The 18039-nt window shown below is 50.2% G+C and overlaps 1 protein-coding gene and 1 non-coding gene across 2 annotated transcripts in view; both read left to right on the top strand.

The window, feature by feature from the left end:
- The first annotated feature begins 1507 nt into the window (after nt 1–1507).
- Nucleotides 1508–1589, top strand: TRNAS-GCU (transfer RNA serine (anticodon GCU)). Its single transcript has one exon. It is a non-coding gene; the product is annotated as a tRNA-Ser (tRNA).
- A 2842-nt stretch (nt 1590–4431) lies between these two features.
- LOC127053870 (zinc finger protein 558-like) overlaps nt 4432–18039 on the top strand; it is a 52907-nt gene continuing 39299 nt past the window's right edge. The window contains exons 1-2 of the mRNA XM_050959226.1: nt 4432–4545; nt 8428–8511. Coding sequence (XP_050815183.1) covers nt 8440–8511 — 72 coding nt within the window. The 5' untranslated portion in view covers nt 4432–4545; nt 8428–8439. The remainder of the gene's footprint in view (nt 4546–8427; nt 8512–18039) is intronic.

Here is an 18039-nt window from a genome sequence, read left to right as displayed (position 1 = left end):
TAAAAATGGTCTCTCTGTATTAAGGTGACAAATACAGGGTTATTTGCTTAAAAGAAAAAAGATGAATAAACAGCCTTATCCAAAAAGAATACAATTTAAACATTCCAGCAACTACACACATGTAAATACAAAAAAAAACAATATAAACTTATTGTCTTATTATCTTTGTACTTATAACTTGGAAACAGAAGTTTAGAAAGGCAGGAGATAGAAAAATCACTCTCATAGCCGAGACGCCACAGACACAAGACAAAGAACAAAGAACTCACAAACAAACTTCCCTCCACCCAGATTTGAAAAAGACTTGTTTCCTGATTGGTCCTCTGGTCAGGTGTTTTAGGTTACTGGTGTTACCCCTTTATAGGTAAAAGAACATTAACCCTTAGCTATCTGTTTATGACAAGGGGGCTCAGCCTCCCCAAACCTTGCACTGCCAAGGGGACAGTGGGGCCCATGATCAGGGGCCCTGGCCAAGTTAGGTCCCCCTGGAAAAGTCTCCCCTATGTCAGCCCCAGGGCTGGAGGGGCTCCCACTCCCTTTTACAGCCCGGGTGCTGCAGCAGGGGCACAGAGCTTCTCTGGACTCAGGGCCACAGCGGGGCAGGGGTAAAGGAGTGATAGGGTGGGGTTGGTGGGGGAAGGGGTGGAACAGAAGTGACAGTGGATGGGGCCATGGGTGGAAGGGGGTAGAGCCACAGACAGAAGGTAGGGGCATGGTTCTGGTGCTGGGGCCCCCACACTTGTTCTCCCTTTCCCGGGGGTTTGGCATCACTAGCCCCGGCTTAGCGAGTAGGGTTCAGTGGTCCCCATAATGTGGGGTGCGACTCCTAGGGGGACACAGAGGAACATTCATGGGGGCACCTCAGGACCTGAGCCAGCCCACATAGAGGGCAGGGAGGGAGCACCACTCTGCCACAGCTCTTCGCCAACCCCACCCTCAGCCTGAGACTCTGGCTCCCAGCTCGTCGTCAACCCCTTTACCCCTGTCCGCACCCCTCTCCCCAGCAAGCAACAGCCCCACTCCTCCCAGCCCCGGTTCTTGATCGTGGCTTCCGAGGGGCCATAGCCATGGCTAAGAGGGCACAATGTGAAATGTTTGGGGACCACTGGTTTAGGGTGACGTCCTCAATCACTTCTCTGCAGTCCAATAAAAGCTATTCCTCACTCACCTACCCCTCCATCAGGACGGACTAGGTATGTTCTGCTGCCCTTCACTCATACAGGAAGGAGAATAACATTTCATTCCACTCAATCCTAAAGTGATTTGTAACCCAAGACCATCCCAAACCGGTCATTTTGGGGAAGCGGCCCCATCATGCTGCATAGCTAGGCAGAGTAGGTGTGTCTATGCAAACACGGTCTGTTCCTGAAGTCTTTCCCCAGCTCCTCACTAGTTGAGAGAGGGGAACTCATTCAGACCCTGCTTACGCTTAGTATTTAAAAATTCCTTAGTGTCCCTATCTCTGCCTGCCTTAGATTTCTCCTCCTGTCCGTTTTTTGACAGCTCAGGTGAGGTGACCGAGTGGTTAAGGTGATGGGCTGCTACCCCATTATGCTCTGTCTGCATGGGTTCAAATCCCATTCTCATCAGAGGTATTTAGTCTTCACCCTCCTTTATAGACAACCATCTCCCCCTTTGGTACAATAACAGATCAAACAATGTTGCTTGTGTTACCCAAAATTGGGTCATTTAGTAAGCTTAGAGAGGACTAATAATGCCCCTCCCCCCAGAGTTTGGCAGAAAGCAGCACATTTATTAGCTTGATAGCTAAGCTCAAAAGAAGGGATGGGGGAGGGTGTCACACTCATACTCACGCTCCCAGGACAGGCCTGGCAGTGGAGATGTCAGGATCCTTTAAGGTAAGTGTCCCACAGCGCAGCGATGGACGATGCGATGAAGATCAGTCTCCCTGAGGTGCAATAGAATGTAACACAGCGAACCACTTCCAGATGGGCTGGGTGAAGGGCATTCACTGGAGGTACAAAGGAGAGTGGGAAAGCCACTTCACAGGCATTCAAAGAGGGAAAGGACACAAGCTGGGGGAGTTTAACAGACCTTTTGAGCATACAGGTTATACAGAGCATACAGATCACTGCTGCTCCTACAACATGATAAGTTCTCAAGCAGCATGTTTCTTACTTTGCCCATCTGTCAATTTTGATGATTATTGATGGAAATATTTTGCCATTGGGTTGTGTGTTTACACAGAAATTGACATTTACCAACAAATACACAATTCTTCCAAGCCTGCCTAGTCTGCAGTTGATGGGTTTAGAGGGACACATTCACTCTTCCAGGTCCCCATTCCAGGCCTGTGCTCTCCAGGTTGTCAACTTCCCGCACTGCTGGGATCCTTCGCTCATCTCCCCCCAAACCACTGCCCCACCCCCACTTCTGGGGTCCCCTCCCTACACTGTCTAACTCCACTGCTGGCAGGATCCCTTCCTGTTCCTTTCATTTCCTGCCTCCACTCTGGACAAAAGCTCTGCACTCTTCCCACACCAGAAGATTAACCCAGGCCACCTGGGTGAAAACCAGGAATCCTGACCACTAGCCCATATGGGACTATTGTTGCATCTGACGAAGTGGGTATTCACCGACGACAGCTCATGCTCCAATACGTCTGTTAGTCTATAAGGTGCCACCGGATTCTTGGCTGCTATTATTACTTCATCTCAGGCCTTGGCTACACTAGAGAGTTACAGTGCAGGTGGTGGCTTTACAGCGCTGTAACTTACTCCCCGTCCACACTGGCAAGGCACATACAGCGCTGTATCTCCCTGGCTACAGTGCTGCATGTGCTCCACCTCGACGAGAGGAATAAAGAGAACAAAGCTGGTGATGCAGCGCTGGGGTGCCAGTGTAAACAGTGATTAATCTTACTACGCTGTCACTGACCTCCGGAACCTTCCCATAATGCTTTTAAGTAGAGATAACGCTCTTTGTTTTGGTGTGATGCCTCTGTTTGTTTTGTTGTGAGCTCAAGGGTCCCGGGAGCTGCTTATCTAAAAACCAAACACAGTTACTGTTTGCAGTGAATGAGCAGAGGCAGGGGGATCCCTTTGGAACACCCACAGCTGGTGTTTGCTTGAGGAGAGAAGCAGCCGGGTGGGCAAAGGGGGGGGGGTCTGTTTTGGATCAGCGGCTTATCTGGTCTGTGAGGAAAAAAACAAAGGCGGCTATTTGCATTTAATGAATGAGAGAGGGGTGGGGGAGGAGACTTGAACTTGCCAGGCAGGGAGATGACACAGTGTCAGCTCCAGAAATCCACTCGCTCTGTCTCCCCCACGCTCCGTGTCACACTCCACCCCACCCTCCTCTTTTGAAAAGCACATTGCAGCCACTTGAATGCTGGGATAGCTGCCCATAATGCACCACTCCCAACAGCGCTGCAAATGTGGCCATGACAGAGTGCTGGTAGCTGTCAGTGTGTCCACACTGCAGCGCTTTCCCTAAACAGCTGTAGGAAGACAGCTTTAACTCTCAGCGCTGGACAGCTGCAAGTGTAGCCAAACCCTCTCTAAGCCGACCCCTTATGAGAACAGCAGGGACTAGCATGACTAGATGTCCCGATTTTTGGGTCTTTTCTTATATAGGTGCCTATTAACCCCACCCCCATCCCAATTTTTCACATTTGCTGTCGGATCACCCTAGCAGGGGTTGCACACAGGGCTGCATTAACCTTCAGGTGCTGAGGTTTCCGTGTCTCCATTCCCAGAGCCTGTGATCAGGAAACAGATATCAGGGCTCCCAGGTGCTGCACAGACCATGACTGAGATCAGACCCCATATTATGCAAGGTGCTGTACAAACCCTGGGCAACACTGAGACACCCAGGAGGTTCCCCTCAATTTCCCTGAGCCTCTGCTGCCCAACTTCTTCTGAATCCCTCTGGCTCACCCCCACACACACACAAAAAACCCACCGTTCCAAACAGTCCTTCTTTCCTTGCCCCCTGATTCTGGTTTGACACCCTGGGACCATCTCCTCTCTTTGTCTCTCCCTCTCCAGGTGAAGCAGAGATGGAGGCAACTTCAGCCACTGGAGTCAGCCTCAGCGAGCACTGCAGCCGGCCCCGGGGAAGGGGGGGTGTTTAGAGACACAGGAAGGGAGCAGGGGGCGCTGGGAAGAAGGCGGCAGCAGAACAAAGCTCAGAGACCCAGCATGGGGAAATTCCAGGGGGCGGGGCTCTGACACATCCCAGGTGCGGGCAGCTCCTGGGGGCGTGGCTCTGGCTCAGCTCGGGGGCGGGGCAGCTCCTCGGGGCGGGGCTCCAGCACAGAGCAGGGGCGGAGCAGCTCCTGGGGGCGGGGCTCCAGCACAGTGCGGGGGCGGGGCAGCTCCTGGGGGCGGGGCTCTGACACAGCTCAGGGGCGGGGCAGCTCCTGGGGGCGGGGCTCTGGCACATTGTGACGCGGAGCCCGGGCTGAACAGCTGCTTCCTGGTTCTCCACGTGCTGCCAGCAGCGCTGGAGCTGCCCGAGCCGGAGCGGAGCCGCTGTTCTCAGCTGCAGCCAGGATCTGCCCCCGGCCCCGCTGGGATCCAGGTGGGGACAGAGACTGGGGCCCGGGGGTTCCCCTTGGTGTGGCTGGCGGGGGCGGGAGGGGAGAAGCCGGAGCTGCAGGCGGGGGAAGGGCGGTGGGACATTGTGACCCGGAGCCCCCGGGGAATGAGAGGCGCTGGGGGGCAGGAAAGTGACTCTGCCCCAGGGAGCCTGGGAGAAGCCTTGAAGGCGCCTCGGCCCCAGTGGAGCTGCAGGAGGATCCGCCCGCCCGCCCCGCTGGGATGGGGGGGCCGGGGCCCGGCCGTCGTGTGGGGGGGAGGGGCGGACCCCGGGCCAGGCGGGGGGGGGGCGGTGTATTAAATCCCTCCCCATAGCAATGTGCTACTCCCGGGCACTGCGCATACCCAGTAACAGCCGCTGAAGCCGCTGCCCTTCCCCCTGCCCGGACCAGCCGTAACGTTCCGCCGGCGCTGGGGGCGGGGCTGGAGCGGGGCGGGGGAGTAACAGGGAGCGTGGGAGGGGCGGGCGCAGAGCAGGAAATTGATGGGCGGGGGGGCGGGTCAGGCAGCTGGAGGCAGGGTTCGTGGGGGGCTAAAGGGCACAATCCGGGCTGGGGGGAGGAGCAGGAGTTGAGCTCAGGGGGAGGCGCTGGCAGAGCCCCCCCCTTTGGTGTGAGGGCGGAGGTGTCGAGGGGGGAGGAGAAGCCGGAGTTGCAGGGGGGGGAGGTCACTGGGGTGGGGGGGTAGATCTGTCTCTGTGCAGCCAGGACATTCCCGGGGTGGGAGGGAGGTGAGTTAACTGGATCCTGTCCCTGTTTTTGCCACTTCCTCCCACACACACATTCTCTCAAGATTTCCCCTTTTCTCTCTCATTATCACACGTGGCTATAAAATCCAGGGAGATTCTCCTCCCTCCCCCCCAATGATCAGCTCTCTAATTGCCTCTGATTTTCCCTTTTCTCTCCATACTTCTCAAATGTCAATTTAAAATCTCTCCGATGGGGGGTGGATTTTCCCACCCATTTTATCTGCAGCGATTTGTCCTTGTTTGGGTGGGAAATTGTTGCCCTGGGTCATTCCCCAGAACATGGCTCCCACTGGAGTGGGATGGGATGAGGTTCCCGTTCTCTGCCAGGGCAGGGAAGGGAAGGGAGGAGCACATCCCCCATGGAGACTGCCCAGACCCCATTTCCCAATTCCCCTGCGGCCCCCTTCCATTGTCCAGGGAGCCTTCCAGCTCCCCCCCGCCCTTAAATCAGCTCCTCAAAGGGCTCTGAGCTGCTCACGTGAATGGTTGCCCCGTGGCCGGGGGGGACCATCACATTCTGTTTATGTATTGGACAGTCATATAAAATCCAGTCCAACAGTCCCCCTTTTCCACTAGTTATTTAATAGCAACATCAAATCCCCTCCGATCTTGGTGGTTTTCTCTCATGTTATCAAATGTCCTTTGTGACAGGGTTCTCTCTGCGTGTCTCAAAGATTGATATAAAATACCCCAAACATTTGCCCCACTTCTCTCTAGTTGTTTTATTTCTAATTGAATATGATGGGTTGTTTCCCAATGTGCTAAGATGCAGCCGCCTCTGGGGTGGATCCATGGTGGCCATTATTTGCTAGTGACAGCCCGTGGATCTTTCTTGCCCTCCAGGCCTTCCATTCTCCTGTTAAAGAAGCACTCCCCAGGCTCCCTCTGCCTGTGTGACTGGCCAGCAGGAGGTGGTGTTAACTTTCTAGCCACTTCTCACACTCTGTGAGGTAACACTTGCAGGGGCAGGGAAGGTGTCTGTGTGGGGAGATTGCAGCTGAAGGGGCATTGTGGTAGGGGAGGCCTCTGGGTGGCTGGGCAGGGGGTACCCTAGTCAGGTTGGTGGGTTGTGGAGGTTTGGGGTTTTCGGGGGTGGTGGTTCTGATGTGCCCATCCCTGAGGCTATGGGTCCTGGAGGTGGGTATCGCTGGGGGCCTGGTGGCTGCAGAACAGTGGGGGTGGGTGTCTCTTGGGGAGGCGGGACAGAGGGTTAGAGGGAGCCTGGTTCTGTGCCAGGGGCTCTGTCTGTGCTTCCCCCGCTGGTTCCTGGTTTTGTTGCCATGCCCAGTGCACAGAGCTGGGGAGGGGATCCCTGGCACTAGGTGAGGGCATGCCAGGGAAGCAGAGTGATGGGTCGCACTGTAAAGCATCAGGGGGTCACACTGGGCAGAGGAGGGGGTCCCAGGCAAATGTCAGGGTAGATCGTTCTGGAGGGTGGGGAAGTTCCTAGGCAGGCAGTGAGGGACTGAGTTCCCAGTGGGGGGGGGTCCCTTGAGGGGGTCCCTGGCTGCTGGGGGCTCTTGGTGGGGGGAACCCTTTGGGATTCCCAACCTGGCAATCATGGTGTGGTGGGGGTTCTCTGGCCGGTGGGGCTTTGAGGGGTATCTGGGGTCCCTGGCCAGGGACTCTGGGGGCTGCGTCCCAGGGAATATCTGATGGGATCCTGGCTGGGGGGTGTCTGGGGCCCCTGGCTGGGGGGTCTGGGCTCTGGGTACTAGGGGGTGTCTGGGGGCTGCTGCTAACCATGATCCTTCTCTCTGGTCAACTTGTACCAGAGTCCTGGCTCCTAGTCACCAGGTCACCAAGTCCATTCCCCAGTCACGTGCCCTGTCACTGTGATAACTTTCTGTCCACTTAGCAAACACTGTTAGTGTGAAATCACAGAATTTACTTTTCTCCTCTTTTGAAAACTGCAGGAACTTTCGGTTCCGTTTGGAAAATTTTTGCCCCCAGTCCTTGTCCTAGATCTGCGGGGGTGAGGGAGGTGGGAAGGGAGTCAGCACTGCCACACGATGGTCTTTTCCACAGCGTTCTGAACTCATTCTTTCTGAAATCCGGTGTCATTGAGACCGTTGTTAATCCAGAGTCACTGTATGGAAAGACAAGGAGTGATTCCAGATGGACAGTGGGTCAAATGAGATCAGCCATTCTCCCTGTGAGGAGGGGCTCCCATTAGCTGCTCTCCCCAGAGAGCTAAAGGAGGGAAGCTGCTGAAACAATCTGTCCCTCTCTGCTCAGGATATTGGGGTTCAGCTTCCTGGGTCAGATGCTGCAGCCTCCATTGTGATCTGGGAGACCAGGCTTGGCAGCTGCTGCTCCCCCAGTGGGGCTCTGTGCTGGGAAGTGACCTTAATTAAAGCTTCTTCTCTGCCCGGCCCAGGGGATGACTTTCTGCAGCTGGTCCTAGCCCCCTAGGGCAGTCCTGGGCCCTGTTACTACTAAATTCTGAGCCAGAGTCTCCAGGTAACTGAAAGACCTCAGGGAATGTCCTAGGGTCTGGCAAGAAAGTGACTCTGCACAAACAACACCACCTCATTTCTCCTCCCATTAGCGGTTGCCAGGAGGAAATCCAGCCATGGGAGAGCAAAGCCCCCAGGAATGGGACTGTCCCAGCCAGAGGGGCAGGGAGAGAGGACAGGGGAAGGAGAGACTGAAAGGGGCAGTGGGAGAAATGAATGTGGGGGAGAGATTTCCAGCTCTCTAGTCCACCCAGACACATGTATTGCTGCATCCTGGGGCAGAAGCCACTTTCCAGTGAACAAAACAAGGATCAGACAGAGCAAAAGCCAGTTCCTGACTCCATATTCCCCCTGCTGGGGTGTGGCTGCCGTGGGGTCAGTGTCTGAGGGAATCCCCCACAGTGACTCCTTTGGTTCTGCTCTTTTCTAGCCTTGTGTTCAGAGAAGGGGTGAGGGGAGAGAGAAGGGAGGTTAAAAATGTGTCTGTGGACTTAGCCTGGCAGGAGGGGCCAGGTCTAAATTGTAATAAACAGATTGAGCATTTCCCAGCATGACAGAATCTAGGGTGTCTGTCTGCAGGGAAAGGGCCTGGGGGAATTGTGATGTGAAATTAACTAAAACCGGTTCTGAAACGCCCACAACTGCCCTTCTCCCCCAGACAGGCTGCAGAATGTTTTGCTCCAGCTCATCCCAGCCTGGCGTGGGACAGGGAAGAGAAATGGCTGCAGTGGAGTCAGTCCAGGTAGAGATTATCGGGGGGTTGCTGGTGGGTTCCTGCTGGAGGAAAGGGAGAGCAAATACACCAGAGGTGGGAAGGTTTGCAGAGTCTGGTTTGGAGGTTGGAGCGGGGCAGGAAATTCACAGCGTGGGGAAAGGAGGAGGCCAGGGTGTGGCAGACCTGCTGGGAGTTATTTACTAAGTGGCCTAGATTCTAGGAACAGACCCAGGAGGTTTGGAGGTGGAAATGCCCTAATTTGTGAAGAGAGAAAATAACCCACCTACATGGAGCTAGTCAAACTGACCAGACTCCTAGTGCTGGAGCCTGACCTCATTAACCATCAGCTGCTGTGAGATATAAAGGGGACACCCATGAGTCAGGCTTATTGGAGCTGCCTCTCCCTTCATATCCCGCTCCTCACAATGAGGAGGGTGTTGGGCATCCTACCAGCGAGCTCTCCCTGGACCCTGCTAGGGGCTCCATCTCCTGTATCAGTCAGTGGCTAGTAGGGGGGTGATGGATATGCTGGGAGAGATAAGGGGCTCTCTCTTCATCCCCTCACCCTGGCATTTGCTGGATACTCTGAGCCAGGTCGAGGTGGGACTCTCCTGACTATGATCCACCCAGAGCTTCCATTTGATTCACTCTTCTCTGCCACAAATAGTGGGGCTGTGAGTGGGGCAGCAAGTCCTTAGTGTTGGACTCTTACTCTTTCAGGGGCTGGTGACCTTCAAGGAGATGGCTATGTATTTCACCAGGGAAGAGTGGGCTCTGCTGGACCCCACTCAGAGAGCCCTCTACTGGGATGTCATGCAGGAGAACTATGAGACTGTGACCTCGCTGGGTAAGGGTTCCTGTCCCTTCTGTTCTTGGAAGGGGAAATGAAGAGTGAAGGTTCACGCCACCCCCACAATGCCATCTGTACCCTGTCCTGTTTCAGCATCACCCCAATAGGCCAGTGACACACATAATACCAGAGACCCTCCTCTGCTGCAGAACACTTTGGGAACAGAGCACAGGAGCCGTATTGCACAGTGTCAAATATCTCCTGTTTGCTCAAGTGAAACTGGGGGTTAGGTCTGGCATAACTGTCCCATACCCCTAATCATTTTTGTTGCCCTTTTCTGAACCTTTTCCAATTCCAATATATCTATTTTTGAGATGGGGTGACATGTGCATGCAGTATTCAAGATGTGGGTGTATCATGGATTTATTTGCTGTTTTTACAAATATGATCTATGAGATATTCTGTCATATCTATCACTTTCTTAATTATTTCCTACATTGTTCACTTTTTTTCACTGCTGCTGCACATTGAGTGGATGTTTTCAGAGAACTATCCACAGTGACTCCAAGATCCATCTCTTGAGTGGAAACAACTAATTTAGACCCCATCATTTTGTATGTATAGTTGGGATTGTGTTTTCCAATGGGCTGCACTATGTGCTATCCTGTCATCTAGTACTGCTGAGATCCTGGATTCAGTAATATCCCTGCCCTTCCTGTTCCCTTTCTCCACCGAACCCCGCCAGCCCATGCTTCCTGTTCCCAGCTTCCCCAGGATTCTCGCACTGTCTCTGAACCTCTCTGTCAGCAAGAAGCAGTGCCAGGGACACTTGCCCTCTGTCTGGAGTCTTCGATTTCTGGGACATGGATTTACTTTCTCTGTGTTGTAAGAGGCTCTGTCATAATGAGTGTCTGTGATGTTACCCAGAGTACAATCTGGACTGTTAAATAGCTGTCCCCTCAGTCCTCCAGCATGGGGTGCCTTTTCCACTGTTTTCCCGCGAGAACAGCCCCTCTTGGCCAATTAACACACAGTCTCCAGCATGTAACTCACTCCCAGCTACACAGTATTGAGTGCTGCTAGACAGCCACTCATGAATTACACCTCAGGAGAAAACCAGCAAATTCTCAAGTGCCCAACTTTCCCCCAGAAATGTGCATCTTGCACTGTCCAGCACGCTACTGAACGACCCAAGCTCATATGAAGTCTGTCATTTCATCAGCGGAAAATGACATGCACCAGCTTGTTATCCCAAACAGAGTTTCCAACACACTTCAATCCACACATACTGGTTAGATGAACAATAAACCAAGATTGTTAACTACCAAAAACTAAAACTAGGCCCAGTCCATGAAAGGGGCACTCCCAGGAGAGACTGTATAAAGGCTGGAACATGAAACACCTTTGTAAACCTGAGACAGCTGCCTTGGGGACAATGACAGGGAGAATCCCCCAAAGTGACTCCTTTGTTTCTGCTCTTCTCTGGCCTCCGATTGTTCCTTCCAACGTGGAGTACTTTGCACTTGTCTCTACTGAATTTGATCCTATTTACTTCAGATCATTTCTCCCGTTTGTCCAGATCATTTTGAATTTTAATCCAATCCTCCAAAGCACTTACAACCCCTCCCAGCTTGGTGTTGTCCGCAAACTTGATACGTGTAAGAGAGAGACTGTTACTGGGAGGGTTTCCCCATGTGTCAGAGGGTTACACCCTGGTGGGAGGGGGCTAGGCCTGTACTGGAATAAGGTCACTCTGTGCTTCACAGTGTGCTAGAACCTAGAATGTGCATTAGCAGGGGAAAAGCTGGGGGGAATCGGCTTGGGGAATGGACAAAAGCCTAGTCTGAATTCTCACACCTTGCCCTTTTCACCCCGGCAGGCCAGAGAATAACATCCATGTTTCGCTGCAGATCATCTCGTCCTCCCAGGGGCAAGGAAATGGCTGCAATGGAGCTGGCTCAGGTAAGAGATTATCAGGGTGGCGGGCTCTGCTTGGAGGTTGAGGAGCAGTAAATGCATAAGAGGGTGGGAATTGCTAGAGGTGGTGGGAAGCAGGAAATATCTCGGGTGGAGAAAGGGAGGGGACAGCATGTGACAAACCTGCTGAGACTTGTGTAGTGTAGGGCGTGATGGGTTGTCACCCCCAGGAGGCAGTTTGTGGAGCTTCTGGGAACTGCTGTGTCCTCTAACCCTCACGCTGGGCTGGCCCTTCTCACACTGCTTTGCTGGAGATTTCGCCAGCCTCTCCAGGGCCTGTTATCACCCAACACAACAGCAGGTGGCGCCATGCAGCCAACTAAGCTACCTGAGTGCGTTACCTAAGCCACTCAAGGACAGATAGAAGACAAGAGCCAATTTCCCACTCCCCAACCTTGCACACTTGCTGTAGTATAAATCCAGAATGATACCATCTTATAGTGCACAGGGATCTCTATAATGCAAGCTCATTAATGTAGTTCCCCTTCCCCTCGATATGGGACAGATGTGCACAACAAGCTGAGATTTTCCCCAGACACTTCACTCAAAATACGCTGGTTAAGATAAAGCATCAAACAAGTTTATTAACTGCAGAAAGATAGATTAAGTGATTATAAGTGATAACAAACAGATCAAAGCAGATTATTTAGCAAATAACCAAAACTCAGACTAAGCCTAACATACTAGATGGATAGAATTTGAATTAGCAATTTCTCACCCTGACTGATGGTACAAGCAGTCCCCCAAGTTTCCATACACAAGCTAGAAATCTCTTGATCCTGGGAGCAGCACTTCCCCCACATCCGTTTTTGTTTCTCAGGTGTTTCCAGAAGTTCTCTTGTGTGGAGAATGAGGCCAAGAGATGATGTCACACCCCACCTTATGTAGCTTTTCCATATGGTGGGAACCTTTTGTTCCAAACTCAGTTCCTAGTCCAGTTTGTGGAAAAATACAGGTACTAAAATGGAGTTTAGTGTCATGTGGTCTGGTCACAGGCCCTGCTGAGTCATAGTAGCCATGACTCATAGGCTGGCTGAAACATTCACAGGAAGGCTAAGCTCTTCCACAGTCCATTGTCTTTGTTGAGCCATCAGCACTGTCTGGCTTCTTCATTGTTGTACCTGAAAGGCTCATTGTGGGTGTTACCCAGAGTAAGCACATTTGAAATACAGATACAGAGTCAATATCCATAACTTCAGATACGAACATGATATGTGCACACAAATAGGATAATCATATTCAGCAAATCAGAACTTTTCCAGTGACACCACACATGATGCATCTTCTACAAAATAGATCATAATTATGTCCTAATCATATTATAATCATACCACTATGATGAATATGGGGGTGTAGTGTCAGATAGGTCCTAATTTCAAGGCACAGGAGTTGGGAATGGAACTTCCCCTCTTTGTGGAACAGGAAATAACCCTCCAGCCAGGGCTGGGACAACTTCCCAGACTCTCAGTGATGGAGCCTGAATCTACTGACATTTCATTAATTACCACCAACCCCAATCTTTGTGGCAACTGTAAACTTTATCAGTGATGATTTTGTACTCTCTTCTAAGTCATGGATAAGAATGTTAAATAGCACAGGGCCAAGAACCAATCCCTGCAGGAACCTGCTAGAAAGAAATCCACTCGATCATGGTTCCCCATTTACTATCAGAGTTTTTAATCTATTTAATGTATGCCGTGTTTATTTTGTATCATTCTAGTTTTTTTTAGTAAAAATATTGTGCTAATCAAGTCATGTCCCTTACGGAAGTTTAGGTATATTACATCAATACTATTAGCTGCAACCAAACTTTTGATCTCATCCAATAAGGATATCCCGTTAGTTTGATAGGCTCTATTTTCTCTAAACCTTTGTTAATGGGCACTACAATTCTGACCTTCTAACTTCTATTCTTTATGATTGACTTCCCCTTTCTTCCATATATTTTATTTGGAGAGTGCTTGGATTCCTACCAGGGAGCCACTATCAGGGTCCAGAGACAGCCCCATCTCCTATATTAAGCTCTGGCTAGTAGCTATGTGATAAATGTGAAGACCCTGCTTCTGTCTGTCAGATGGGAGACACAAAGGTTCTCTCTTTCTACCCTCTGATGCCTCCTGGCTGCTGTAAGCAAGGTGGGGTGGGACTCTGTTAACATGTGCCTCCCGGAGCTTCCATTTCCCTGGTGCTGCTGTTCCGTGAATAGTGGGGTTGTGAGTGGGTCAGCAGGTACTGAGTATTGGACTCCTGCTCTTTCAGGGGCCGGTGACCTTCGAGGAGGTGTCTGTGTATTTCTCCAGGGAAGAGGGGACTCTGCTGGACCCCACTCAGAGAGCCCTCTACAGAGATGTCATGCAGGGGAACTATGAGACGATGGTCTTGCTGGGTAAGGATTCCTGTCCCTTCTGTTCTTGGAAGGGGAAATGAAGAGTGAAGGTTCATGCCACCCCCACAATGCCATCTGTACCCTGTCCTGTTTCAGCATCACCCCAATAGGCCAGTAACATACATACTACCAGAGACCCTCCTCTGCTGCAGAACACTTTGGGAACAGAGCACAGGAGCAGCATCACACAATGTCAAATATCTCCTCTTTACTCAAGTAAAACTGGGGTTAGGTCCAGCATAATGAACAGAAGCTTCCTACCCCCAGCCTTCTCTCAAACCCTGAGCCTTCTCTACCCAAACCAGAATGTGCTTGGGGTGTAACAAGCAGGCGGCTGGAGTCAGAGCTGCCAGTCCAGGGTTACTTATCATACAGACACTCAGTGCGTCCTTGAACGCTGGCTGGGAGTATCCAGACAGGGGAGCTCCAGCAGCAGAACACTGAATCTCACCCAGGATTACAGATGACACAACTCCTCGCTGATCTGGATTGCACCCCAGCATGTGAAAATGGCCTAGGTTGGTAGTGACATTTCTTGAGACATGGAGAGTCTTGCTCCCATATCACCAGGTGTAATAAAAATAACAGGAAAGGCCAAATATGGAAAACTGATTGTTCAGCTTGCTTTTGACCTGCATCATATTTTGCAATATATTCCAAATAAGGAAATTAACGTGCAACGTATGTGTCATTGTTTGTGGTTTTAAGCTGTAAAAGGCTTGTGTGATTTTTAGCTCGGGAACAGTATTCCAATAGCTGTCGCCCCCTGCGTGCTTGTAACCAAGAAAAGAGCCTCAGGCTGAGCTGATTCAAATATTAATCCTGTGGTCGTTTTCCACAACAGCCTCAATAGGTCCCTGTGATGGAATGTAAGGCTACATCTAGACTACCCACCGTATCGGCGGGTTAAAATCGATTGCTCGGGGATCGATATATGGCGTCTCATCTAGACGCCATATATCGATCCCCGAGCGCGCTTATATCGATTCCGGAACAACACCAACCCCAACGGAGTTGCTGATTTGACAGGGGGAGCCGCGGACATCGATCCCGCGCGGTGAGGATGGGTGAGTAATCCGATCTTAGATATTCGACTTCAGTTACGTTATTCACGTAGCTGAATTTGCGTATCTAAGATCGATTTCCCCCCGTAGTGTAGACCAGCCCTTAATGTCTTCACACCTTCCCCCTGCAGGAGAATGGCTGTTTGACCAGCTGTTTGCCTTGCTGTCTCTGAGGAACTGGTCTGTGGGTGTTCCCCAGAACTGTAACTTTTTCAGTAATATCATACTGTAAAATCTCACAATTTTACATACAGTGTTACTACACATTTTAACAGGAGGATAATATTCAGTAGGTTATGCGTTTTCTAATGATACCTCACAAGCCATACTGGGTACAAAATTGATCATAATTTTCTAGAAGAGTGAACACAGGGGTACAGATTGACACAGTGTCTGTGTGTGTGTTCCCAGCAGATATGTGGGTATTTCAATCCCTCATAAGCACAATGTTTGGCATCTTCAAGGACCTGGGGAACTGGTCCTGGGAATTCACTAGTTTAGCAAGTGTGAGACTGCATGAAATTGTGAGACACTTTGGTATTAATAATAAAATAATATAATCTGATAAAATTGCAATGAATCATGCTAGGTATGCCATGTAAAGTGTCAGTGAAAATGTTATGATTTGCCAAGTATGATAATTTTGTTTCTATGTTTCTATCACCTTTGTATTGTGAGTTACAGATATGTAAGGTATATCTGTATTTCCAGACTTGTGCAGTTTTTCTGGGTGACACCCCCAGACATATTGGCATCAACATTGCCTAGCATGTTTGATGGCCCATTGAGGGTCATCAGCTGTACAATGAACCTATGGACCAAGGGGATACACCTATTGAGTCAGCAAGACATGCCGGGGTTTGCCTGTGTAATGAAACCTCCAAAGCTTTTCCATGCCATGTGCTGTGAAGCTTGTGTTTGGGACACAGGAAGTACAAGCCACATGGCAAAAGGAATATAAAGCGCAGCTGCATCATCTCCATCTTGTCTTCAATCCCCCTTCCTACCTCTGGAGCAACTTCTCTACAAACTGAACCCTGGAACAAAGGACTGAATGACCCATCCAAGCTGTGGATGCGTTCCAGACAGACTTTCAAGCCAGCAACTCACCAATACTGCTAAGAACCTGATATATCCATTTTGGAATGTATCTGACTGCTTTTCCATTTAAATTCTTTCTGTCTTTCTTTCTTTTAAACCTTTAGTTTAGATGCTAAAGAATTGTCTGGAAGGATGGAATTTAACTTCATTCTTTCATTTGTTCTTTCTTCTAAACATTTAGTTTAACTGCTAAAGGATTGGCTGGCAGCATGGTATTTTGGATGAGATCCAAACCTGGGTAATGTGGCTAACCTTCTACCCACCCACTTCCTGGATCCAATTAGGATCACTCTCCTGCTGCCCTCTGGCCATGCTGTATCACAGTGAGCAGAGTTTTTAAATAACCTCTCACTGTACGGGACCTAGTTGCTGATTAGGAGTCAGAGAACTGTCATGCAATAAAGGGGGCCGTGTGATTTCTTTTTTCAGAGTCTCGTTAACCAGTGTGTGGGATCAGAAGCACAGTTTGTGACTGGTCAGTGAGTTTAACTTCAGTGTTAACCACCAGTATGGGGAGCATCTGCTCTCCCTTTTTCAGCCTGCTCTGACCTTGGCATTTTCAGTGAGGACTGCCCCAGGCACACTAGGTCACACTAAGCACTGAAGATAAATTAACAGAATGTTTTTGATGATCAAGTTGTATGAAATCAACTGAACTCCTTTGTTTTCTTTCATCTGAGCGGAGTTTCTGGTTTTCCAACGTGATATGATCTCCCAGCTGGAACAAGGGGAAGAGCCATGGGTCCCAGAGCTCCAGGGTTCAGAGGAAAGAGAGATCCTGAGATCTCCCCGCACAGATGAGGAAACATTAAACCAACTCAGAATCTGTAAGTGCCTGAAGGAAACATCTAGGATGCCCTACAAAGCTCTTGGGAAGTCTCTCAGTTCATTATTGTCCATAGCAGGGGTCGCATCCGCAGGGTAAATATAGCTCAAGGCTTCCTATAGATGCTAGCAGACACCGGGCAGTAGCTTTCTCCCTTCCCCCTGTGAAGTTGGATGGGATGTGAAGGCTGAATTGATCCCCTCCTCTCTCCTGTTGGGGGGAGCTGAGTTCCTGATTTTTATTTGTCCTCTCTCCAGCACTTGTTTTGGTTTGGCCTTCCCCTTTCCATCCCTGTTTGAGGTTTCTGTCTCTATCACAGCAGGTGATGCAATGACGTGTGAGGTTCAGCACAGACCAGAAAAAGAGCAGGGAAACCAGCCAGGGGAGAAAATGGATAAATTTATTTCCTGTCAGGGAACTCAGAAGGGCCTTAAGGAAACCAGAATACAGCAGGAAATCTGCAGGGAAAAGCAAAAAAAAATACATGTGCTGAGTGTGGGAAAAACTTCACTTACAGATCAGGCCTTTCTCAACATCAGAGAATCCACACAGGGGAGAGGCCCTGTGAATGCAATGAGTGCGGGAAAACTTTCAGTCGCAGCTCGCACCTTATTGGGCATCAGAGAATCCACACAGGGAAGAGATCCTATGAATGCACTGAGTGCGGGAAAACTTTCAGTCGCAGCTCACACCTTATTCGGCATCAGAGAATCCACACACAGGAGGGGTCCTATGAATGCAGTGAGTGCGGGAAAACCTTCAATCGCAGCTCTCACCTTATTCAGCATCAGAGAATCCACACGAGCAAGAAGCCCCGCGAATGCCGTCAGCAGGCCTGCACAACTCGTAAAGTGGTGATGTAGAGAAATCTCTGTATTAACTATCTCTATAAATCTTTATAACGTTGCATTGTGTTATTTTGTATTAAGTATCTTTATCTTTATGACATTGCATCCGGCATGATGTTATTTTGTAATTCATATGACTTGGCATTGTGCCTCTCTATTTTCATACAACTTTGTATTAGATCCCTATATAGAAAATTGGTAGAAAACTTTGTATCAAATGTTATAGCCCCTAAGGATAGTATAGTTAAAGTAAAAGAAAACATGTGCCTTTTTGCTAGAAGTAGAATAAGATCTTCCCCCGCACTCTGTAATCAATTGCTCTATTGACTGAATGAGGTGTGAATGAGTGAGGCTTGGAAGACACCCACCTCCAGACAGCTACAACAGTTGAAGAGGGAATGGGAGCCAGAGCAAAGGACAATACAACTTGTCAAGTGGGCCCAATAAAGAAGAGCAGACATATTGATGGCCTCAGGGATTAGAAGCAAGCACCTTCTTTAGAAAACACCCTCTTTGAGCAGCATTGGGACAACACCCAGAGAAAAGCAGCACAAAGACCAACG

The sequence above is a fragment of the Gopherus flavomarginatus genome, chromosome 6 (assembly GCF_025201925.1).
Source record: "Gopherus flavomarginatus isolate rGopFla2 chromosome 6, rGopFla2.mat.asm, whole genome shotgun sequence".
NCBI lineage: Eukaryota > Metazoa > Chordata > Testudines > Testudinidae > Gopherus > Gopherus flavomarginatus.
Note: the sequence above shows the minus strand (reverse complement) of the source record. Positions and strands in the feature narration are given on the sequence as shown.